Consider the following 26541-nt stretch of genomic DNA (forward strand, 5'->3'; position numbering starts at 1 on the left):
AACAATTTTAAGTCCCAGAGTCACACAGAGCTAGTCTGTACCCAGATGAAAAGCAAGCGTTTATCTGTATTTACAGTTTCAAACCTTGGTTGAATTTTTCGATGAAATCCAGCCCATGTCTGACGAGAGCTCTCATTTGTGCAAGACAATCTGCTCTGACAACACCCTGTGGCTGCGGCCCAACCTCCATCGCTGGGGAGAGAAGATTGGAAAGTATGAGGTGAAAGACTGATACCCTGAGAGACCTCACCCACAACACAAAATACCTTAAAATCCACTTGAGGTAACTTCTCATGCACCACCAGGCATTCCTCAGAGAGCATGTAAACTTGTACTGAGTGTGAGACAGCATGTCTCACAGTAAAAGAGACATCACATACCATATCAATTTGTAACCATATCAGATAATGTCTCTCGCAGTGTAGGAGACATCACACACAAGTTATCAACTTGCAACCAGTATGAGTTAACGTCTCTTGAAGCATGGGAACATCCACACAAAACCTTTTCTCTGTGAAGTGACCTTCCTAACATCACCAGACATCTATCACAGACCCAGTTAATCCATTTTCTCTTTGAGATAACCATCCCTGTTGTATTGGGCACATAACATACCCACATATACTACCTCATAGCCAGTGTGAGAAGACATTCTATTCCAGCACCCACCACTCAGAGTCACAGATAGCTTGCATTCTGTGTGAGGTGGTCCTCCTTACTCAATAAAAACAGAATAGGGAGCACTCTCCAAACATTCACTGGGGCATCAGAATAGAATCCATACTAAGGACAGAAAGATAATGTAATCATATTAAAGTCCATCCAGATGGGTAAAGAGATTCTTCCATTTAGTTCATAAGCACATGACTAGACATAGACATGAGTATTCACAACACTTTATTCTTCACATACTGAACATCCAGGTCAGCCAACGCGTTTCGTCCTTGAACAAGGGCTTCATCAGGGAATTTACCTCACAACGTCATACACCCGCACATCATCCATTGAGTCATGCACGCAGTTTAGGGCCCAGTCACGCGATTGCAGGACTGCTTTGAGCCAGACTCACCCACGCCGTTCTTGCAGATGGAGTCGATGGTGTACGATTCTTCATCCCCCTTCTTGTACACATAGATGGGACACTTTTGCATATAATTGGTCTAATGGAAAAGATAATTAAAGAGATCAGTGACAGAGCAGGAACCTTAAGACATCTAAAAAAGGGTGATACCTCAGCCGTCAGCGATGGCCAAGATCCTGGCTTTCTAGGAGATTGGGCCATTCATGACAATCCCAGGGATCACAATCCTGCTCCGACAACCTTTAATTGTAGGGATTATTTTTAATCCCTCCCATAATAAGACACAGGTGGACAAGGATTGATTCCATATTTTGTTTCAACTAATATGTATAGGTCACCTTTAGCACTCAAAGTTGGAAAAGGATCCTTACATTCTGTGCAAGTATCATTAGCATCTTTTTTCTCAGGGGTATTAGCACAGCGAGGGAACAGGTGTATTGCACCTGAGGAAAAGATGTAGCTGAGGGATTTGAAGTGACACTGAAAGGAGGTAAATACTCATAAATTACCTTAGTAGTGAAAACTCCTATGCTGGATTTAAAACATCTTTTTAACTACTGGCCTATATCAACGTAGCATTTTTAAAATAAATCACTGGGACTATTGTGGTGGAGGAAATTCAAAAAAAGTTGGAGAAAGTTTTTGCAGATTTCTAGTAACGTTTTTGTCCATGAAGAGAAGCAGAATATGTCTTTTGTCAGAAAAACATGCATTAACTCGGAGACATTTTAAGTTAATGTATCTGCTCAAGACGCCAAAAAAAGTGCACAGATACCTGTTGTGCCTAGACTATGCAGAAAAAGGGACCTCGACGCAGCCCTACATGTTCTCTTTCACTGCAATATCTTTTGGTAATTAAACAGCTGTGGTCATTGAAGCTACTTCCCTCTTGCAAAGTGCACATTTCATGTAATGACAAATAGAGTCGTCTTTTCCAAGCTTCTATAGTGCAGTTCAGAACTGGGCAGTCAGGGTTAGGATTGTGAATTTGAGCATTTGACAGAAGATCACAAGATGTTAGGCTGGTTCTTGTTGAAAGAATTTGGAAAATTGTACATTGCCTGGATAATAAATGAACTATTTTCATGTAAAGCAATGCACCAGGAAGCTAGACCCTGCGTTGGACCCTTAGATGGAAATAGTACGGGACACACTGACCAGCGTAACTAGCGTGAGCTTGTGGAATGCTTTAGTTTCAAGCTTGTTCTACGTCACTCTAACTTAACTTTAAAAGTATATTGCAAAAATATTTCTGCTGTACTACTGGCTCTTACCTATATATATTACCTGTTCTGTGCACACACACATACACACACACATATATATATATATATATATATAATGTTCAGCTACGTTACTGTACTAAATACTAAATCCTGTAGTACAAATTCCTTTATTTCACAGGGTCTCTGAGAAATGTCATCACAATGACAAACTCCAAACCACTCTGCAGAGCTTTGTTTGTGAAATTCACCAGTTATGGGGTGCAATTCACAATGTTTTGCCCTTATTAGACAGCCTTTTGTTTTTTCATGTGTTCTCAGCATTGGGGTGCTGTAATCAACGTATATATTGTTTTTTTACTTATCCCCTTATTGAATTTTATGTTTGATTACTTAGGTAAATGGTTCAAACATAATTGCATATTCATTAATGTTCTTATTCAGTGCAACATGATACTTCAGTTTGCTTGAATATATTCATGTGTTTTCTGTGTGTTAGTTCCAGCGATTATTTTAAATAATGAGTACGTTTTTGTAGAAATTGATATCTTAGCTTCTAACTTATTGGCTTTAAACAATAATCAAGGCTTCCCAGAATGTAAGTAAGTGAAAAGTTAAAAGGTCTTTACTACTACTTGTTTATTTTGAAAGTGTTCACAGCGTTCAGACAGAATATATGTAAACTAGATCAGAGCGTTATTAGAGAGGGAGGAATTTCATCCTGGGGACTCGAGACTGAGGTGCAAACAGAAGGGGTAAGTCATCTTGCCTTGCTGAAACTCGAAGGAGGCCTCTTCTGGTGCTAAGTTTAGCTCAGGTAGCCGAGAGCAGGGAGAGGCTGGGAATATTGATGTAGGTAAGCTGTATGATACCAGCATAATGTTACAATATTGTCTTTTCTCTGCTTCCTAACAAGTATCATTGCCACTGTCTTGTTTATTTTTACAGTAGTTACTATTCATATTGTGTAGACTTGTCTAGCATTTTGATATTAATTATTCTTGATAATATATTCCTGGTTTTCTAGTGTATGTGAATGTGTCCCTGTATGAGGAAAGTGGGTTTTGGGCTTTCACTAGTGACCGCTTTGAAATCTCACGGGACTGATTGTTACATAGAACACATCGCACTCAAGTAATTCTCAACCCACCGGGTTATTTGTCTCAAATATTGGTTATGTCCTTAGTGCTAGATGGTCTAAAAACCCATTTCTGGTCCCTGTTCCGGAAAGAAATTCAGAAATCGTGTCAGGGGTGTACTGAACATGGTGGGGTGTTGTATTTAGAGGGCTCTTCCATCGAGGAACTAAGGAAGGGGAATGGTGTTAATTCCCCCTCCTGATGGTTGAGTCCGTGACGGCGGTAATTAGTGTCTTAATTGTTTAATGGTTTGATTGTTTAGCTAATAAATAGGCAGGGGAGGTTTTCCCCAGTGTGTGGAGCAACTAACTGTTTCTGAGTGTGTCTTGTTTATTGCTGCCGTTCCATGTGGATACACAACAGTGGGGTGCATGACTTATGGTGGGTTTTGCAATTTGCGGGGTTGGCCACAGGCCACCTACCTGTGACACGACAACTGTCTGAACTCAACCACAGTCTTGATGTTTCACCCTTTGTTAGAAATATCATGAAACTCTCAAATTCCAAAGTTCATAACTTCTATGAAATTCGCAGACTCTGGAAATGACGCGTCAAAAACCCTACCATCACCAGAACCCTGGCATCATCACATTCTTCACACAGTCACTCCAGTTTTCTAAACCACCATCCACCCAACATCTTATCTCAGCACAACCACACTTACATAGCCATCAGCTCAACATCGTCAATAACCGCAGAGGCACCAATATATGTGTATAGAAGCACCAGTCTACTACCACACACTCCTACTATACAACCACACACCTACATTCATTCTCCCACACTAAGCAAAATACAACACAAAATGGCCACACTGCCACCAATTATATGTCAACACACCCAAACACACACAAAAGTGCACAACAACCATAACACAGCAACACACACCGCCATGTGTCAACACATGACTGGCATAGATCCAGGCAGCCACCATTTACCCATGCTCCACCACATGAAGGTAATAACTTAGAGCCTGATTTTGGAGTTTGGTGGACGGGTTACTCAGTCACACACATGACGGATATCCCGTCTGCTGTATTAGAATTCCCGAAGGGTATAACGGGATTGTAATACGGTGGACGGGATATCCGTCACATTTGTGACAGAGTAACCCCAAACTCTAAATCAGTCCCTAGTTACAGAATCAAATATTGTTTTTATACAATCACAAACTGATTTGTTTCAACACATCACTTTGCATGCTTCTTCAGGTAATACCAGAGGTAACTATCGCCTTTGTGCTAGCATAATTATGACAATTTCGGGAATTGCTAAGTTCATTTGTCATGCGATTTTTTTCATGCTTCTGTGATCATATCTAGTGCTTTGAACCAGCCATCATGCCTCTCCTTCTCTCTGTGAACTGTTTTTACATAGCAGAGAATTTACAAATGTTGACGATTTATTGACTTTTTGTATTGTGTAGTGTGTTACTTGTTGTTTGAAGAGTTGTGTGATTTACCAAATACTATATATACACCAACCTTACTTCACTATCAACTTTGTTTTCTTTTCAGGTATTTTTTGTTTTTTCAAATCTTCCCCTCGCGTCTGAAGCCCTTCAGGTTAATTTAACTCCCATCATTGATATAACTTGAAAAAGCTTACATTGAGATGTGTTTGTGAGAATCGTTGATTCTCTCTACATGTTTATAGAAGGGTGCGTGATGGTCCTTGGAGTGACATGTTACAGTATCGATAAATGGTTGTATGGTGCATGAGGTTTGGTGCATTGGCTTCTGATTGTGGATGTATGATATCGGATGTGAGCATGTATGATGGTTGTAGTTGGGGTGTGTTGGGTCTGCTGTTGGTTTTTGTACATACATGTTTTGATTCACTAATGACCAAGCTGAAACACTCATGCACTGACAAAAATCTCTGGTATGCGCTTCATAGTCCAAAGAAAACATTTATTATTTCACTACACAAGGTTCCTAAAAGGAGATTAGCATGTTGAAAGCACACGTTTAAAAATGGTCACAGCAATGAAAGGAAAGAATGTACAAATCAAATCAAATCATTAGCATTTATAAAGCGCGCTACTCACCCGTGCGGGTCTCAAGGCGCTAGGGACAAAGGGGGTGGTTATCGCTGTTCGAACAGCCAGGTCTTTAGGAGTCTCCGGAAAGCGGAGTGGTCCTGGGTGGTCCTGAGGCTGGTGGGGAGGGAGTTCCAGGTCTTGGCCGCCAGGAAGGAGAAAGATCTCCCACCTGCCGTGGAGCGTCGGATGCGAGGGACGGCGGCGAGTGCGAGGCCAGAGGAGCGGAGGGGGCGGGTGGGGACATAGAAGTTGAGCCGTCTGTTGAGGTATTCCGGTCCCTTGTCGTGGAGGGCTTTGTGTGCGTGGGTGAGAAGTCGGAAGGTGATCCTTTTGCTGACTTGGAGCCAATGCAGGTGTCTCAGGTGTGCGGAGATGTGGCTGTTGCGGGGTACGTCGAGGATGAGGCGGGCTGAGGCGTTTTGAATGCGTTGCAGGCGATTTTGGAGTTTGGCGGTGGTCCCAGCGTAGAGGGTGTTGCCGTAGTCCAGGCGGCTCGTGACGAGGGCGTGGGTCACGGTTTTTCTGGTGTCGGCGGGGATCCAGCGGAAGATCTTGCGGAGCATGCGGAGGGTGAGGAAGCAGGCGGAGGACACGGCGTTGACTTGCTTGGTCATGGTGAGAAGGGGGTCCAAGATGAAGCCGAGGTTGTGGGCGTGGTCTGCGGGGGTCGGTGCGGTGCCGAGGGCCGTGGGCCACCAGGAGTCGTCCCAGGCGGACGGGGTGTTGCCGAGGATGAGGACTTCAGTTTTTTCAGAGTTCAGCTTTAGGCGGCTGAGCCTCATCCAATCTGCGACGTCCTTCATACCCTCTTGTAGGTTGGTCTTGGCGCTGGCGGGGTCCTTGGTGAGGGAGAGTATAAGTTGGGTGTCGTCGGCGTAGGAGGTGATGATGATGTCGTGCTTGCGTACGATGTTAGCGAGGGGGCTCATGTAGACATTGAAGAGTGTCGGGCTGAGTGATGAGCCTTGAGGTACGCCGCAGATGATCTCAGTGGGTTCTGAGCGAAACGGAGGGAGGTAGACTCTTTGGGAGCGGTTTACGAGGAAGGAGGCGATCCAGTCCAGGGCCTGGTCTTGGATCCCGGTGGAGCGGAGGCGGGTGATTAGGGTGCGGTGACAGACGGTGTCAAAGGCAGCCGAGAGGTCGAGAAGAATGAGGGCGACTGTTTCACCGTAGTCCATCAGGGTTCTGATGTCGTCTGTGACTGAGATGAGGGCAGTTTCAGTGCTGTGGTTGGTTCGGAATCCGGTCTGTGAGGGGTCGAGCAGGTGGTTGTCTTCCAGGAAGGTGGTCAGCTGTTTGTTGACGGTCTTCTCTATTACTTTGGCTGGGAAAGGCAGAAGGGAGATGGGGCGGAAGTTTTTCAGGTCGCTCGGGTCAGCCGTAGGTTTCTTTAGTAGGGCGTTGACTTCGGCGTGTTTCCAGCATTCGGGGAAGGTAGCAGAAGAAAAAGAAGAGTTGATGACGGTCTGGAGGTGCGGGGCGATGATGAAATGAGATGAGATGATGAAATGATTCTCCACTGCAATATACACATCAAATATATGTATCTATATTATAATGTAAAGCAAATAATGAACTAAAAAAATATGCATCACCAGGAGAAAAGGGCATCACTGCTTCATCTCCCTCCTATTCAGCATCAGATCGCCAGATCCCAGAATCGATCGAGGAGAGAGAGATCAATTATCCTCACGGGAAAGATGGCACACCCCAGTGTCCTGGATGTGCCTGAGATCTGCAAACACTCTCTGTCCCCGGTCCATCTGGTCTAGGCCTCTTTTACTTGGAACAAACAAGAGAGGAAAATTCTAGAAATTCCCTCTCCTGCAGAAGTTTATTATTCAAAAAATGCTGATTGCTATAGTCCTACTTTGAAAATAACACATCGGGACGTGGCCACAATCCAAAACAAGTCTGTTCCCTGCCGTCTGAGTACATTCTTATCAGGCTAAGCCCTTGGAGGGGAAAAACACAAAGAATAAAAATATGTGCACATTGTACAATGTGGAAAACTACTTGCAGCTTTTAACGTGGCAGTGGCTAATGCTAAAATAAAGCCAATAGGCAAAATTAAGCTGGTGGTCACTAATGTGACGGTATGCTGCTAAGCTAAGCGCAACGTGGAGTCAGTGGTCAAAACACACATATCATTACAATACAGTGGTGTGGGCGTGGTGGTTGTGGCAGGTAAGACCTTTTGATGGGTGTATGGAAGAATGTTGGTGGAAGTGGGTGTATAAATATAGGTGTGTGAATGTCTGATGGGTGTGTTTTGTTGTGTATTGGCGGTTGTGCAGAAATGTAATGGTAGGAATATTCTTCTGTATATGATGTTGGGTCATGGTTGTATGGTGGAGGTTGGATAGCCATATGATGGTGGGTGAAAATACGTTTGAAGGTGGATGTACTGGCATTTTATGATAGGTTTAATAGCAGGTTTGTTGAAGTGTGATATTTGTCTGGATGTATAATAGTTGATGTGTTTGCGTATAATGGTGGGTGTGTGGATTTATGACGGTGGCTGTGCTGTGTGCTGATGTATGATGTTGCCTATGTAGATGTCTGATGGTGGGTAAATTGGCATATGATGGTGGCTGTGCTGTGTGCTGATGTATGATGTTGCCTATGTAGATGTCTGATGGTGGGTAAATTGGCATATGATGGTGGCTGTGCTGTGTTCTGGTGTATGATGTTGCCTATGTAGATGTGTGATGGTGGGTGCATTGGCATATGATGGTGGCCGTGTTGGCATACGTACACCTCCAGCATCTTCACGCATCATTGCTCATGCTGCCCCACGTCTACCCTTGGCCTTCTCCCTGCGGCCCAGTCTCCTGCAGCCACTGTGTATGGCCCTGACCCACTGCTCCCCATGTGCTGCCCTGCCCCACCACTTTTGCTTTATTCCTCCCTCTGTCTGTCCGGTGCCTCCCCTGAATATTTCTGTTGTGCTGCCCAGGCCCCTGCAAACCCTGTGTTTTCCACTGTCCTCCCTGCTGGCCTTATTTTGCCCCCATCCCAAAAAGGATTGTCGCACTGGGCGCCACCAGTGCTAAAGTTGCGCATGGATACTAACTCTAGGAAACCATAAGGAGATGGGATGTTTTGTCCTTGATAATGTCCTGCAAAGAAAATGTGCACAATGGAAAAAGAAGACCCACCATGCTGGATTTTACATCCTTTGGAAATACCTCCATTGGAGGGTGACCAGCTGCTTATCCTTACCTGAATGTAGTTTGCCATGTGCATGGCGAAGGAGTTCTGGGGGCTGTCCACAATGATGCAGGCCCCCATGTTGGAGGTGGTGTTGTGCATGTCAAACATGAAGTCATAGGCCTCCGGAGAGCCCTTTGGACCGTAGATTTTGTTGAGTTCCTTCGCTCGTTTGACCTCGTAGGGCTCTTCTTCGGAGTCCAGAGCACTGCAAAGGAGGTAAGGGAAGATCAGGAGCTAGAATCCTCAGAGGTACACCTGGTTTGGGAGACCACTTATGAGGTGCAGATGCTGCAGGAACTGAGACACCAGGGTTGAAATGCACAGAGGACTGTGTTACCATTGGAAAGGTAAACCCCTAATCGACTGGTGACTCGTGGTGGAAGTGTGTGTGCAACTTTGTGGGTATTTGTGAGATGGTTGCATTGATGGAGATTGTGTGGTTGTGTGAGCGTCTGTGTTTGAGTGAAGTGGTTTCTCTAGGTTTGGGCCCTATTAGTAGAGCTTTGTGTCTGTGTGTGTGCCTAAGATGATGGTCCCAACAAGAGTGAACCATTGTGCTGGAGGTTTTACACTGTGTGCTTGATGGTGGTAACTTCCCCTATTGGGCCTCTTTTTTATAATTGTTTATGAGATTTATAATCAGGAAGTAGTGCAATAATACAAACCATGACATAAGAACAAAAATATTTTTTTTAAATCCTCAGAATGGTTAATGGCAATACACATGTTGCACTGAGAGGGTGCACAATGACTTCAACAAGATACGAAACATAATGATGTCAACTTAAGAGTAAAAGAAAAAAAAGAAGAGGACGAAGGAAAGGTGTGAGGATGGGGTGGGAGGGAACAGCCTCAAGGGAGGCGGGATCAAGGAAAGTGGTCCGGTAATCTTCAATCACGAATCATTGCGCAAGAAGGGCGATCATGCCTATTGGCCCTGCTGACGTGTGTTGTGTTTGTGAGTCTGATTTGCAGAATCGGGCCCTTTGCAACCAGAAAAAAGCATTTTTGAATGTACAAGACCATATTTTGCGATTTGGTGATCTATTACTTAATCGCAAAGCGGGTAGCAAATCATATTAGGAAGGGGCGTGCCAAGTGCGTCCTTCCTAATAGCGAGTCGCACTGGTATGTAGGAATGTTTTGGAACCGGGGAATTAAGTCGCAAAACATTCAGTTACCACCAACTTCAAGATTGTGGTAAGCCATTCCTCTTTGCGAATGGGAATGCCAACATTTTTTCAGAGCAGGCAGTGGTCCCGCAGACCACTGCCTACTCCTAACAAATGAAAAGAAAACTTTTCAGATGTCTTTTTGTAATGCATCCCATTTTCCTATCAGGAGAACGGGCTGCATTACAAAAACAATTGCTTCACTGAAAAAGCAACCACAGACACCATCCCTGTGATTGTAGCCATTCACAATGGGTCATAAATTGCAACCTTCCTCATGAATATTAATGATGAAGGTCAACTTGCGACCCACTGCGAATTGCTAACAGTGTCAAACACACTGTTGTACACCGCAGTTTGTGATTTCCGAATAGTGAATCGCTAACATTTGCTATTAGGAAATTGCAAACACGTGATTTGGTACATCTGGCTGTTGGTTTCTCCTGCACTGGGTTGCATCAATGGTGTTGTGTGTGAGGTTGATCCTTGTGATTCTGGATGCCTATGGTGGTCCAGTGTGTGAGTTTGCTCAAGGGAGGCCACTCCAGGGGTGATGCTCCAGAGAAAGAAAGCGATAGCAATAAGAGGGATTGAGAGATACTCACACCAAGTAGTCCATCTTGAAGCTGCGGTTCAGGTCCTGCTGAGTGTACCGTACGCACTTCTCCATGGCACGCGGGTTGGCGATGACGGCTGTGGCACTGAAGGTGGAACGGGTCAGCTCGGAAGGGTCTTTAATCCAATGCCTAGCAAGGAAGACCCCCGACATTTCATTGCCATGGGTGGAGCCGCTCACGACAACACGAGTCAGCGGCTTCGAGGGTACTTGGGTTGTCATCCTAACAGCAGGATACGCCCCTGAAAAGAAAAAGTTGCCACCAAGACCACTGGTTAGTCAGCATGATTTGACTCTTTTGCTCATGGACCAGCAGGGAGACAAAGGTGCCTCACCTCTGATATTCTTAGGTGCTCCCCATAACTACCGAGATGGAGTAAAATGTCTGACAAGGGTGACCGAGGGGGCTTTACCAGCTTAAACGGGGGTGCCACTGGAGAAAAATAAATACATTTATGTCCCTTGCTAACTTTGATCTGTCGATTGCAGGGAAATAATAATTACCTTGACAAAGTTGTGAGATTTGGGTCAAAGAGTACCAAAGAAGCCAAAAGGTGATAGACAGAAAGAGAAATCATTTAAATACCAAAGATAAAATAAGTGAGAGGCAAATGGAGTGAGTGAGCTCGAAAATAGAAGGAGGGTAGGATGTCAATGAGGAGAGAAAGATGAAAAGCAAAAAGGAAGCTGGATGGAGAACGGCACAAATGAAAATTTAAATAAGGAAGTAATCAAAAGCAACAAAGATAGAAGGAAATAAATAAAAATGAAGCATGGAACGAAGGACAGCAAAAAGAAAAGGTGCAAGAGCGAATAATTAAAATGAAAACTGGAACGAGGGAAACAATTATGGAGAGCAGGAAAATAAATTGAAATAATGGAAAGAAGAGATGGGTAATGGAAAAAGAGAAACAACAAATGGAAGGAATAGAAAACGAACAGAGGATGAAATGAAGGGGAGAAGAAAGGACAAGAAGATCATGAGAAAGGAAGGAACACGAAAATAATTAAATAATTTAAAAAAGAAGGATGGAAAGAAAATGAAACTAGGATATTAAAAGAACAGAAAGGTATAAAAAATGAAAGATGGTATGAAAGAAAAATTGAAAGATTAATAAAAAGAGAATGGAAAAAAGAAAAGAACAATAGAATGCAGGAAGGAAAAAAGGACACTGAAAAAAGACCAAAAGGAAAAAAAAAAGTACAGAGAAAGAATGAAAGAGGTGAATACGGGTAAATGCAGTTTCTGACCAGATTCCTTTAAAACCATGCCATCAAATGCATTAATATGCACAATTATTTGCAAATTTTCCTTTGGTGAACAATTCTCACCGGCATTCATAGGAAAAATTGAGATCGCTCATTTTGCTCTTTTATTTAATGTCATAGGGCTCAAAGTCGGGGGCATTTTATTTTCCTGGCTGCTCCCTCGCGGGTGTAAGAAGTACATCTCGGTGGTCACTTTGGTCCTCTCAGAGGACCGAATCCTCAATCAAGATCATAGAAAAGACATCAGATATGGACAACACCAAACCTGCTCAATAAAACTGCTTAGAGGTTCTTTAAACCCTACATGAGATAAAGCTTTGGTAGGGCAAACATCTCATAGAAATGTTGCATCACAGAAGTAATGAGACCATGAGGTAGGAGTAAACAAATTTACACACTAGAGTACATGCCTTGGACCCACAGACCAAACACCTAACCGACAACCTTTCCTTCATGCAGAAACCTCACCGGTGGGAGATGGGATCTCTCAGATGAGCTGAAATTTGCCACAGGTTAGGCACAGACTTGTCACCCTGTGTGTTGGTATTTAAAGAGTGAGATCCCAGGTGGGGAGGGGTTCTACCAAAATACTGAGGTTTCGTATCGCTCTGCACTGGTGTCTTCGGCACAATATCGACTACCACTATATCGTCAAGGTAAGTAGATGTGGGGTTAGAAGAGTAAATCAACATTCCTCGGGGATGCTTGCCTTGGTGACGATATCATGAAGTCGCTATCAGTGAAGCCGATATTTTGACGTACGACATTGGGAAAAGAACAGAGCGACAGAGCGCTATCCGACACTGCGCGGAGGTGATATCAGAAGCTTGATAGCAAAGCACCATTGAATCTCATGTGATTGGGTCCTGGATAGGGAAGGTTGCCCGAGTTGAGAAATCCAGTGATTTTAATAGTTCACCACTGAGGCCTGAAGCCTTATAATTACACTGACGTCATTCATAAGTTTTATAGAGTTCTGTATGACACCTAGGTGGTGTGAGGGCACTTCACCAAGAACGAGTGCTAAGATGCCCATTCAATTCTGCAGATTCACGAAGCCGTTTTTACGAGTAAGTTTGATCTACATGCCCAACTATAGTTGTTGAAAGGAAAACAGCTATAGGAATTGTCAAAGTTGGTTTTGCATTGTGCTCCCAGGGGTTTGGTGGAGGTGTCCCAGAGCTGTAAGGCCTTGTGAGTTTGTGTACACACACACAAATTTAGGAGCTCATTTACAAGCCCCCTGTGCCTCGGTGCGTCACTTTTTGTAAGGCACCCGTGGCGCACTGTGCAGGCTCATATCTATAAGGCACGCAAAGCCACTTTGCATGGCTACTCGTGGCGTTGAACATATGGTGCAGGCCAATGCAGAGCAAATCGCTATGTTGCTTCACTGCATCAGGGTGGCATTTCATTGGCATTGCTGTAGGTGTTCACACACAACACCCATGGGTTTTGACGCATTCCCAGATTTCCAAGAATCTGTAAAACTGAGAATGCGTCAAAATCTTACGCCTCCCCCGGGGAGGCGCAGCGAGGAGAAATATCTTTTATTTCTCCTATTTTTTCCCTCTTTGTGTGCTGCATTCATCGAAAAAGGAAAAAGCCTCCATGGATGGTGCCCGGGTGCCTGCGTCTGGGCACTCCATCGTGCACCACCGCAGGGGGGGAGGACATAAATGTGCCGTATCTTGTAGAAACGGTGCATTTCTGCCCGTTCCCTGTGGCGCGGGTAGTTCAGTAACGTCACTTGATGCGCTGCCCTGCGCCACGGCCTTTTAAACACGCCCCCTAGTTCTTTGTGGGTATTCACAAACTTTACTCTGAGCTCTTTTTAATGTGGAAAAAATTGGAAGTGATCTACTGACAAGCACAGGAGTAAATCCCTTTCTGGGGTGGGAAGTGCATTTGTACATCCCCTAAACTGGTGGGAGTACAAAGGAAGGAGTTTCTCCAAAGAGAGAGATGTCTGTCCTGTGAAGAGGAAAAGAGGGAATGTGATGGCACTTTCCATGCCTGCTGTGCACTGTGTAGGGATGTGAGTCTCCCTGAGTCGTTGCTGGGTCAGGAAGGGGGTCAGGGGTGGGCTTGGAACCTCTGGCTGCCACGGGTTTCAGTCCTGACCTGTGGATTCTGAGACTGATTAAAGCCCTAATCCTCAGAGTGTAGATTTACTCATCTCCTTGAGAACAGGGCTCGTTGTGATCTGCACTAGTTGCACATACGTATAACCTATGAATTGTTCATTGTGTGCATTAAAAGTGGTAATTGCGTAGAACAGACATTACTCGTCAAGCATTGTGTGTACCTCAGGGTTCCTCCTAAGCCCTGAGAGTTACTCAGACTAACACTGTGGCAGGGTCACTTGAAGCCCCCACACAGCATCAGGATCACACAGTCATGGCTACAACCTGCAGGCCTGGCCCTGAGACAAGGCAACGCTGCAGCCCAACAGGCCCTCCTGTGTCAACAGAGATGTGTATACATGCAGCCATACGGGCACTGATGCCTGCACGCCAGTATCCCTACAGGGACATATACACAGGCCAACATGCCAACAGATAACCTTACACAGACCAACATGCCAACAGATAACCTTACAGAGGCCAACATGCCAACAGATAACCTTACACAGACCAACATGCCAACAGATAACCTTACACAGACCAACATACCAATAGATAGCCTTACAAAGGTCAACATACCAACACGTAACCTTACACAAGCCAACATACCAACAGATTACTTTACACGCAGGCCAGCATTCCAACTGAAAAACATACATGTAGGCCAAGATACTAACAAATAACCCTACATACAGGCCAACATACCAACTGATAATCTTACACATAGCCCAACATACCAACTGATAACCTTACACAGGCCAACATACCAACTGATAATCTTACACATAGCCCAACATACCAACTGATAATCTTGCACAACCCAACATACCAACAGATAGCCCTACATGCAGGCCAACATACCAACAAAAAACCTCAAACAGGCCAACATACCAACAAATAACTTTACGCAGGACAACATACCAACAGATAACCTTACGTACAGGCCAACATGCCAACAGATAACCTTACACAGAGGTCAACATACCAACTGATAACCCTACATGCAGGCTAACATACAAATGGATAACCTTACACGCAGGCCAACATACCAGCTAATAACTTTACACAGGCCAACATACCAACAGATAACCTTACACACAGGCCAACATACAAACAGATAACTTTACACGCAGGCCAACATATCAGCAGATAACCTTACACACAAGCCAACATACCGACAGATAACCTTACACGCAGGCCAACATACCAGGAGATAACCTTACACAGGCCAACATACCAATAGATAAGCTTACACACAGGTCAACATACAAACAGATAACCTTACATGCAGGCCAACATACCAACAGATAACGTTACACGCAGGCCAATATACCAACAGATAACCTTACATGCAAGCCAACGTACCAACAGATAACCTTACACAGACCAACATACCAACAGATAAGCTTACATGCAGGCCAACATACCAACAGATAACCTTACATGCAAGCCAACATACCAACAGATAACCTTACACAGGCCAACATACCAACAGATAACCTTACACGCAGGCCAACATATCAGCAGATAACCTTACACAGGTCAACATACCAACAAAAAAGCTTACACGCAGGCCAACATACCAACAGATAAGCTTACACGCAGGCCAACATACCAACAGATAACCTTACACGCAGGCCAACATACCAAGAGATAACCTTACATGCAGGCCAAGAGAGCAGCTGGACACATTCACAAAGACCAACAGGAATACAGAAACATGTGCACAGAGGCACACACATATATATGTCCTCGTGCACACAGACCAAAACACACAGTCAGAAACGCATGCATACACAGATGGACCCCAGACACAGAAATTGACATACCAAAACAGCCAAAGGCGTCAACATCACACATGCACACAAACAACACACCTAATCATAGTCACTAGCAACATACGTACAGTCACTAGCAACACATATGGGCACACATGAACGAACGGAATGAAAGGACTGACAGACGGTCAGACAGTTGGCAGAAATACCACAGCTACACACATCCGTGCACACACAGACCATCCTCCAGGGACCCGTGCACGCAGTTCAACGGACATACATAGGCACAGACCACCATGCATCCAGGAATCCAAACCCACAGTCCAGAAGACATGTGTACCTTCATTCATTCATCCATTCATTACTTTACCCATGCACAGGCAGGCTTCCATGCACACACAGAGGGCACACATGCGGACTCACACAGTGACAGGCAGTGCAGCCATACAAGGATGAGTTAAAGAGCAAACGGGCACAGGAGCTAGGTGACTGTGGGATGGATGGATGGATGAATGGATGAATGAATGAAAGGATGGATGCATGGACGGATGGACGGACGGATGATGAATGGAGGGATGGATCGACGGAAGGACTTACCGATGCCTGGACAGATGGACACATGGATGTACGGACGGACGGATGGATGGATGGAGAGAGGGATGGATGGATTGACAGATGGATCAATGGATCAATGGATCAATGGATGGATGGACGGAAGGACAGATGGAAGGAGGGATGGATGGGTGGATTAACAGATGACTCAATGAACGGATGGACGGACGGAAGAACAGATGGATGGGTGGAGGGATGATAAATGGGCGGGCGTGCAGGTGGGTGGATGGACAGATGGATAAAAGCCTGAAATGGATAAATGGATGGATGGACGGACGGACAGATGGGCGGGTACAGCGGTGGATTGATTGATGGATGGGTGGATGGACGGATGGTTGAGAGCCTGAAACGGACGGACAGATGGATGGACAGACGGATGAAAGCTTCACAGGAGGATACATAATTGGTACTGGTATGATACAGGCGCTATCCACACGTCATGTGTAGACCATGCATGTAGACCCTATCATGTGAGCTGAAGAATGGTTTGTCCTGCCGGGTTAGGGAAGTCTAACCCCCACGCCCATGCAATGCCAGCCCCCATGCCCATGCAATGCCAGCCCCCTGTGGACTGACCACGTGAAGGTTCCACACTCCGCATGCCCATTCTGTCATTGGCCTCTTTGGTGTAACCGGGCATCAGTGGCATGGCAACTGAGTATCTGCATCAACAATTAATCACATCCTGGGTGCCGAACACCAGCTGTCCAGCTTGGGCTTTTCACACAGACTGTGACGCTCACACCGCGCTGGTGCACTCACTGGCAGTGCAGAGCTAAGCGCAAAGACGCATTACCCCTCGTTACACACACTGCAGGGCGGATGCCCTCGCCTCGAGGTCTTTAATTAGTCATACAAAGCAAGCATTTAGCGTCTACAATGTTGACAAAACGCACACACACAATATGCATTTCAATAAACCACACCAATAGGACATCCGGGACTAGAAGAGCTACCGACGCCGGCTCTAGGATGGTGCGACCGGTGCAGTCGCACCTGACGCTGTCTGCTGGTGGGGCAAGGGTGTTTAGAAATAACACGGATTTAAAAGCGGCTGCTGCAGAGTTCCTTGTGTGTCCGGCAGTTTTCAGGTAACAATAAAAGTGTCAGGATGACTGTGGTGATGAATGTTGGTGCTAGAGTGAGAGGGATCAGGTTTTGACTCGGGTCAGTTTCCGCTCATGCTGAAGTAGCGCAGAGGGTTAATGTGCCTGCTGCACAGAACGTGTATCACGAAAATCACCCACTGTAATTGTATGTGGGTAGCTCAGTGGGTTGCTGATTTTGTCACAGAGATCCTTTTGGTACCTGCAGTTCCTAAGCTACAACCCTAATATTGCTCAATGAGGTATGAACTGCGTAAAAACTGCCTGGTACAGGTCACTACCCTGCCAAAAACCTCCATACCTATGTTTCCCCAGTCTTTCCTTTTCTTAAAGCTCCTAAAAGGGTCCATTTGGGTAGAAGTACATTCTTGTTTGTAAAACCATCACCTGCCCATTTAAATGCGGAGTTTGCTCTTCTCCATTCCAAACATTCTTAAAATATACTGCCTACTAGTATTGGTGACGTGTGAATCATACACCTTGTAACCCTCATTTTCATTGGCTGTGTATATTGTGTGTGATGTAAGGTGCTCTGACACCCTACACTGGTATGGTAGCGCTATAACACAAACGTAATGCTTGTCAGAAGGAGACTGTGGGGAGATGAGGGGCACTGGTGGAGCGGGGTAGTGAGGGGGATCGTAGAGATGTTTTTTGGGGGTCGGTGGGGGCGCCAACAAAGGTTGTCGCAATGGGCGCCCCCAGCACAGAAGCCGGCCCTGCGTCCAAACACTGTTTGAGCCAGGACATGCACTCGTGTAGAGACAAGCTCTTGCTGTGTAAGAGTTTTGGGCAGTCCACGCAAAATAGCATTTTGGCATTGCAACACAGCCCATCCTGAAATAAAAAAAGCATTCCATTAGGCCTTTTCTTGTAATGTGGTGCCCCCTAGGGGTGGTGTCCTAAGGCTTTTCCTTAACTCATCTTATGGTACCACTAGCCCCGAGCCAGCAGTATGTGGCAGTATAACTTTACCAAAAAATACAAATAATTTCTGTAGAGAGCTCTTTCTGCTATTTGCATGGCTTCGCAGCGCTTTCAACACTCTACTAGGGAGTTTCCAAATGGTTCCGTAGCGCCTACCGCGGTCAGATTGAGTTGGTGCTGATGTTTCACGAATACCCTGCTCTTCCGGTTGAGTGCTACCCACCCATCCTGTTTGAGAGAGACTGGTCTCACGATAACCTTACAACCTCCCGTGCCCCGGTGCAGACCACTAGCCTGGGCACCTCTGGGGCAGGGACCAGGGAAGGGATGCCACAACCCCCACCTCGGTAAAGGCATCCCACACTGAATGAATGAATGAATGAGCTTTATTGTATGATTACTTAAAACCTTTACAAAAGTGGCGAAAATAGCTGTGAAGAGTTAATAAATAGCGAGTGATAAACGTCACTTCATGCGTGACGCTATTTCACCTCCTTTAACAACTGAGCTAAAAACAAATTGATAAAAGTGGTAAAACATTTATGACCCGGTTTGTGCCGCTGGTGCACCACGCACTGTGGTGCAAGAGAAACGCAAACCTTAAGTCATATTTATGAAGCCACGCACGACCACACTTCGTGGCCCTATGAGGCTTCATAAATCTCGAGCAATACAACACAGCGCAAGTCCCCGCGTTACATTAATGCGCGCCAGGGAGGCATTTCCATGGGTTTTGCGGTGGCTGTTCCCACGCAACATCCATGGATTTTGATCCATTCCCAGATTTACAAGAGCTTGTAAAACTGGGAATTCGCTCCCCAGGAGAGGCATAAGCAGGAGAAATATATTAATTTCACCTCGTTTTCCCTCTTTACATGTGTGCTGCATTCTGCAGGATAAATAGAAAGAGGAAAACACCTCTCAGGATTGTCTTTGTGCAGGAAGGTGCCCCCTTGGGGGGCTTGGGGTGACAAAGCCCAGCAATATGTCCTTTAGCAATGTCCATGCCAGGTGTATGAATCTGCTGAATTTGGCCAAGTCTGTCACTGTTTCCACAGCGGGTGCTGATGGCACCGTGCCTGCACCCTGCCCTGCCCAGCCTCCTGTTATACTGACTAGTGGTCCTGACGAAGCTGCTCCTCCACCCACCTCCCTTGGCATGGGCAGTCCCCAAAATATGTGCCATGCACCTTCCTTGGCGTGGGCAGTCCCCAGAATATGTCCCATGCACCTTCCTTGGCGTGGGCAGTCCCCAAAATATTCCCCATCCACCTCCCTTAGAGCGGGCAGTCCCCAAAAGAAGTCCCATACACCTTCCTTGGTGGGGGCAGTGCCCAAAATATGTCCCATGCACTTTCCTTGGGATGGTCAGTCCCCAAAATATGTCTCATGCACGTTTTTTGGAGTGGGCAGTCACCAAAATGTGCCCCATCCACCTTCCTTGGGAAAGTCCCTCCCCAAATGATGTCCCATCCACCTCCCTTGGAGTCGGCCGTCCCCAAATTATGCCCCATCCACCTTCTTTGGCGTGGTCAGTCCCCAAAATATGTCCCATGCACCTTCCTTGGGATGGTCAGTCCCCTAAATATGTCCCATGGACCTTCCTTGGGAGGGTCAGTCCCCCAAATATGTCTCATGCACGTCCCTTGGTGTGGGCAGTCACCAAAATATGCCCCATCCACCTTCATTGGTGTGGTCAGTCCCCAAAATATGTCCCATCCACCTTCATTGGCGTGGTCAGTCCCCAAAATACGTCCCAGGCATAACTACCTCCCTACAAATGTACTGACCCGGATCACATTTCTAACACCAACCAAACTCCTTTCCACATATTTTAGGACTGGGGTAATATGTGGCATATGTGCGGCAAATGCCAAACACGCGCTTAGAAGCACCCAAAACCCGAATTCCCCAAATCTAGAGACCATTTCACGCAGCTCTCAGGATGCTACATCCAATGACATCCACAAAAAATGAGCTGAAAGTTGTTCTCTTCCAATAACACTTCTCCCTTTGAGGGCCCATCGCTGTCCCCTGAAAAAGACCCGGAAACACGTCTTCATGGAGAGAGGTCACCAGCAGCATCATGTATGTAAACATGTTATTTCACCCTCTTGTATGTGCTGTCATGTTATGGCTCTGACTGCACTCACAGCGTACTCTCCCCACCTTTGCGACACCTGTACAGCTGCTCGTTTACCCTGAACATCTGTAAAGCGCCTTGCCACCATTTGGCTATCGTCAGCGCTATATACTACAGTAAATAGTTAACTGTTAATATTTTTGTAAGGCGATAGTTGTGAATTGTGGGCGGCAGTGGATGTTTTTAAGTCTGTCATATCTCCCATATTATCCAATATCTACATCCCCTCTGTTATTCAACATCTTTCTAACCCCCCTAACAGACCTGATTAAATCATTCAATCTCACCATTTACAGCTGTGCAGATGACATGCAAATCTCCCTGTGTTTTCACATGCTACCATACCTAGGTACCAGTGGGGCCTCCTGCAGCCAGAGTTTGTAACACTCAATGCTGTCACTGCTCTTTGAAAGTATAGCGCCGTGACAGATAGCGCCTGCGACCAGCGGCTCCCCTGTGATCGATGAAATGTTCGGATATTGACCACCCTTCCATAATCCCTCGCGCTGATCAAACGAAGCAAGTTACCTTTGGGAAATACTTGATTTAAAACTTCAAAATGGCAATTCTTAATTTTTTCAGTTTTTTAAAAATAAACTACGTTTTATCCAGTCCACCAACTGTGTTTAGAACTGATAAATACCGACCCCCAGAGCCTCAGTTTCATCTCCAGAGTAATTCACTGAAATACACCAGTTACGCTTTCAGAAGCGCCCTACCTGGGAGACATGCCTGGCCCACCCACATGGAGATGTGCTGCCCACCTACATAAAGACGTCCTGCCCACTCACATGAACCCATGCCCTGCCCACCCACAAGGAGATGTGCTGCCCACCTACATAAAGACGTCCTGCCCACTCACATGAACCCATGCCCTGCCCACCCACATGGAGATGTGCTGCCCACCTACATAAAGACGTCCTGCCCACTCACATGAACCCATGCCCTGCCCACCCACAAGGAGATGTGCTGCCCACCCACATGAACACGTCCTGCCCACCCACGTGAACCCATGCCCTGCCCACCCACAAGGAGATGTGCTGCCCACCCACATGGAGATGTGTTACCCATCCACATGGAGACGTTCTGCCCACCCACATGAACCCATGCCCTGCCCACCCACAATGAGATGTGCTGCTCACCCACATGAACCCACGATCTGCCCACCCACATGGAGACGTCACTGCTCACTTACCTTAGAAATAGATGCTCCCCCCAAAAAGAAGGCATTGCCAGGCCACCCATTTGAAGACGTGCGGCCCACACTCAGGGAGGCAAGGCTAGCCCAACCCCACGGAGAAATCAACTGTCCACCAACACGGAAGCGTGCCCGGCTCACACACATGAAGGCATGCCCAGCCCCACAGACACATGCCCGGCCAGCTACCAACATGGACTCGGGCTGGAGAGGCCCCAGACAAACAATGAACTGTCACTATAGCTTGTGCAGGACTCCAATCCAGGCCCCGAACTAGGGTCGCAAGACCCTAACCCACCCCCAAAACACGACTTAAGCTATCACTATAACTTGTGCAAACCCCCAACCCAGGCCCCAAACATGACTTAGGATATCACTATAACTTGTGCAAGACCCCAACCCACCCCCAAAACACAACTTAAACTATCACTATAACTTGTGCAAGACCCCAACCCAGGCCCCAAACACGACTTAAACTATCACTATAACTTGTGCAAGACCCCAACCCACCCCCAAAACACAACTTAAACTATCACTATACCTTGTGCAAAACCCCAACCCAGGCCCCAAACACGAGTTAAGCTATCACTATCACTATCACTTATGTAGTGAGCGCTGTGTTATGCATTCACCACCACTGCAGCACTGAGACCAGCAATTCTTTTTATCACTTTATAACACAAGTAACTGCACAACAGAAGTAAACAGAGTGTGAGATAGAGGTTTAAAAAGCACGGAGTGAAGTAACTAGAAAACACTGCATCAGGATGACTGAGAGATGGAAGGAGGGGTCGGAGGGGAGAAGCGAACGGGGGATGGGAGACACCTGTAAACTAGCTTAAAGGGGTAGATGGGAAAGTTAAAGGGTACTGATAGACAGACAGATAGATAGATAGATAGATAGATAGATAGATAGATAGATAGATAGACAGATAGATAGATAGATAGATAGATAGATAGATAGATAGATAGATAGATAGATAGATAGATATAGAGATAGAGATAGAGATAGATAGATAGATAGATAGATAGATAGATAGATAGATAGATAGAGAGAGAGATAGATAGAGAGAGAGATAGATAGGTAGATAGATAGATAGACACAGATAGATAGATCGATAGATAGATAGATAGATAGATAGATAGATAGATAGATAGATAGATAGATAGATAGAGAGATAGATAGATAGATAGATAGAGATAGATACACAGATAGATAGGGAGAGAGATAGATAGGTAAATAGATAGATAGATAGATAGATAGATAGATAGATAGATAGATAGATAGATAGATAGATAGATATAGATAGATAGATAGCCTGGCATTTCAGGAAGACAGACAAAAGAGACAGAGACTAGTATGAAATACCAGATACAAAGACAGGAACTCAGATGTGAAATTTGGGCAGAGTAACAGAGACGATAGAGGCAAAGAGTCACGGACAGACAGGATGACAGAGGATGGTAGAATGAAAGAAAGGCAGGCAGCACAGATGATTTAGAGACAGATAAAAAAGAGAGATACATCCGAAAGGAGATAAGAAGTCGCAGAGCGGTAGAGACACGAATACAGTGGATGCGAGGACGGAGGCAGAGACTCAGTGATCAGTAGATCTGGACAGACAAGGAGACGCAGAGACAGAGGTGGAGATGAGGATAGATCAGCGCACAGGTGGATGATAAGATGGAGAGTGTGAGAAGATCACGGGAGAGACTTATTAAAAAAAGACAATACTCACTGATCAGAAGCCGGTGAGTGAAAAGACAGAAGACGTTCAACTCTCAAGCAGAGACACCAGAAACATGGCTCGAGCCTACTTATACTAACGCCACATGGAAGTGAAAGCCGAAGGAGGAAGACGGATTGAGGATGTTTCAGCAAATAAGAGGTTACTTCCACAAAGAGAAGCGTGGACCACGAGACCGCGGGTCCGAAATAGAAAGGCAGGAAGGAGCCCATCATAGAAGCGAGTGATGGACAGACTCCTCGACAGCCATGAGGCCAGGTGGGCTGTTACATCACAGGCTTTTAGGGACTGTCCATCGCCTGAGCAGACCGAGAAATCAACAAAACATGCATCCATCCATAGACTTAGCACTGCCTCGCGGGACGATGAAATCAACAAACAACTCTCTGGTCCATAGACTCCATTGTCTCACGAGAACATGAACTCAACAAATCATGCATCCATCCATAGACTTAGCACTGCCTCGCGGGACGATGAAATCAACAAACAACTCTCTGGTCCATAGACTCCATTGTCTCACGAGAACATGAACTCAACAAATCATGCATCAGTCAATAAACTTACCACTGCCTCGCGGGACGATGAAATCAACAAAGAACACTTCTTGCATAGACTCCAATGTCTAACGAGAACATGAACTCAACAAATCATGCATCCATCCATAGACTTAGCACTGCCTCGCGAGACGATGAAATCAACAAACACCACTCTGGTCCATAGACTCCATTGTCTCACGAGAACATGAACTAAACAAATCATGCATCCATCCATAGACTTAGCACTGCCTCGCGAGACGATGAAATCAACAAACACCACTCTGGTCCATAGACTCCATTGTCTCACGAGAACATGAACTCAACAAATCATGCATCCATCCATAGACTTAGCACTGCCTCGCGGACGATGAAATCAACAAAGAACACTTTGGTCCATAGAATAAGTTGCCTCACGAGAACATGAACTCAACAAAGAACGCATGGGCCCATCCACTCTCCATTGCTTGTCAAGACATTGAAATCTACAGCGCACATGTTGATCAATATTTATTTATTTCATGCTTTTCTATAGCATGGGCCAGACCTCTGGGGTGTCACGGTGCTTTACAAAAAAAATTAGGACGTAACCAACATAATGCAAATGAAGACAAGTAAATCAATATAGCATGTAGAAAACCGAAGTGCAAAGAACCTCTGGAGAACACTTGATAATGGGGGAGAAATATTCTAAGATAAATTAGATGGAAGGAATGAGCATTGAAATCCCGGGTGTTAGGCAAAACAGAGAATTCAGGGTTGGCAGATTTTTATTTTCGGGGTGCCCAACAGGTCCTCAGATTAGCGGTACCCGAAAGGAGGTGTTGTTCAAAAAGTAGATTTTTTTAAAAGTCATTATTCAAATACATCCGAGGAGGCAATTACCTTGATCGCTGGAAGGATAGTTACTGGGTCTGGGGGCATTGCCCAAAATACTGTAAAGTCCATTTGGATGTTTTCAGCATTTGGATTCCCAGGACAAGTGACAATAAACTGTTCATTGTCCCGCAAGACCATGGAATCAACAAGGAACCCGTGGGCCCATACTCAGTTGCCTCATGATGAGACCATGAAATCAGCATGGACCCCTAGACCCACATTTCTGATGAGACCATTGGATTGCCAAGGAACAAATGGATGCATCGACTCTCCATTGTCTGGTGAGACTATGAAATCGACAACTCATACTTATCAATAGACTCTGCTTTGCCTCATTAGACCACCGAATCAACAAATAACACATGGACCCATGTCTGATGAGGCTAGAAAATCAACAAACACCTGAAGGCGTTAACTCTAGATTGTCTGAGGAGACCACAAAATCAATAAAGAACACACGGACCAATAGACTCAAATGCTTCACAAGGCGATGAAATCAACAGACCAAGTGGATCCGTAGACTCCACAGTCTCAAGAGACTGATAACCATCAATTGAGTGATGCTGTGTCCTCCTAAGGAATCCTAAAGTCAATGTAAAAGGGGGAATGCGTAGATTCTCAGCCCTGTCTAAGGATCATTAATAGAATGGAGGGATCTACAGACTACGGGACCTCTATACAATCTACACAATCGTGTTCAGATGACGGGTTTTGTATATAACCACAGCATCAGTAGACGTCTGCAATCCAGAGTGCCAAAGTGCAGAAACATCACAATCGCAAGCCTTCGGTGACAAAATGTCATGGAACTGACCTGCAAAACTAAGAAGATAGAAAATTACCTTATAGGGACCATAGAGGACACCACCACTGCACATGATCCAACCACCATAAAAAGAGAGACAAGCAACCTTCAACTCTAAATACTTTCTATAGCCTCTCAGAAAAAAGAATTCCCAACACTACAGTTGCAAGAAAACCATGAAGATCACATTTAGATCCAACACCTTCAAACAATTGTAAAGACGCCCTTCCCACAACCCGTGCAGGGGAGGTAGCTAGAACCTTACTACACAAGACGGTTCATTCTACTCAAGCTGAAAACCTCCTGTCTATGTGACTCAGGAGACTACAGAGTAATGTCAAATGGTCCATTCCAAGAAAAAAAATGGAAAGAGCAGTGTTTACTCATCTTTCAAAATTGACAAAAAACAATTACCACATCTCAGACCAGCAATCAAGCCTCAGACCAGGCAGAGACTCAGAATCAACCATCATTTCAACTTGGAGTGACCTAAACCTCAGAGTGTACAAGAATCGAGAGGGCATTCTATTGCTTCTGGAACAACCAGCAGCGTTTGACGCTGTCCACCACCACATGCTACTACGGAGACTCCATCCTTTCAGAGCAGGTGAAAATGCTCTAAAATGGATTGCTTCTTACCTCGAAGAAAGACAAAGTGTGATACCTACCACCTTAACATCAGCTCCTAACACCGAACACTGCAGCATTCCTAAGGGGGGGGGTCATATCTCCTCTATTATTCAACAAATGGATGGCCTGAAGACCTCTACAACTAAAAACTCAATGATTGCCATTGTACCATAAATACATGGATGATGAGTAACTAACTAAAGCTCAACACCGCAAAGACAGACAACCACAAAAATACCAGCCTACTACAAATGGCCCAAGGATCTTGAGGTGCCCCTACCCCCAACATCATC

The 26541-nt window shown here is 45.4% G+C and overlaps 1 protein-coding gene across 2 annotated transcripts in view; it reads right to left on the reverse strand.

Moving 5' to 3' along the window:
- LOC138293679 (N-acyl-aromatic-L-amino acid amidohydrolase (carboxylate-forming)-like) overlaps nucleotides 1-26541 on the reverse strand; it is a 79446-nt gene that overhangs the window by 11995 nt on the left and 40910 nt on the right. The window contains exons 1-5 of one of the 2 annotated variants that reach the window (XM_069232984.1): nucleotides 23393-23478; nucleotides 10484-10736; nucleotides 8716-8911; nucleotides 1070-1160; nucleotides 85-192 (exon numbers count right to left, since the gene is read on the reverse strand). In XM_069232984.1, coding sequence (XP_069089085.1) covers nucleotides 85-192; nucleotides 1070-1160; nucleotides 8716-8911; nucleotides 10484-10716 — 628 coding nt within the window. In that variant the 5' untranslated portion in view covers nucleotides 10717-10736; nucleotides 23393-23478. Of the gene's footprint in view, nucleotides 1-84; nucleotides 193-1069; nucleotides 1161-8715; nucleotides 8912-10483; nucleotides 10737-23392; nucleotides 23479-26541 lie in introns of those variants that run through there. The other variant, XM_069232985.1, reaches the window with a different exon arrangement.

This window comes from Pleurodeles waltl, chromosome 4_2 (genome assembly GCF_031143425.1).
Source record: "Pleurodeles waltl isolate 20211129_DDA chromosome 4_2, aPleWal1.hap1.20221129, whole genome shotgun sequence".
Taxonomy (NCBI): Eukaryota; Metazoa; Chordata; class Amphibia; order Caudata; family Salamandridae; genus Pleurodeles; species Pleurodeles waltl.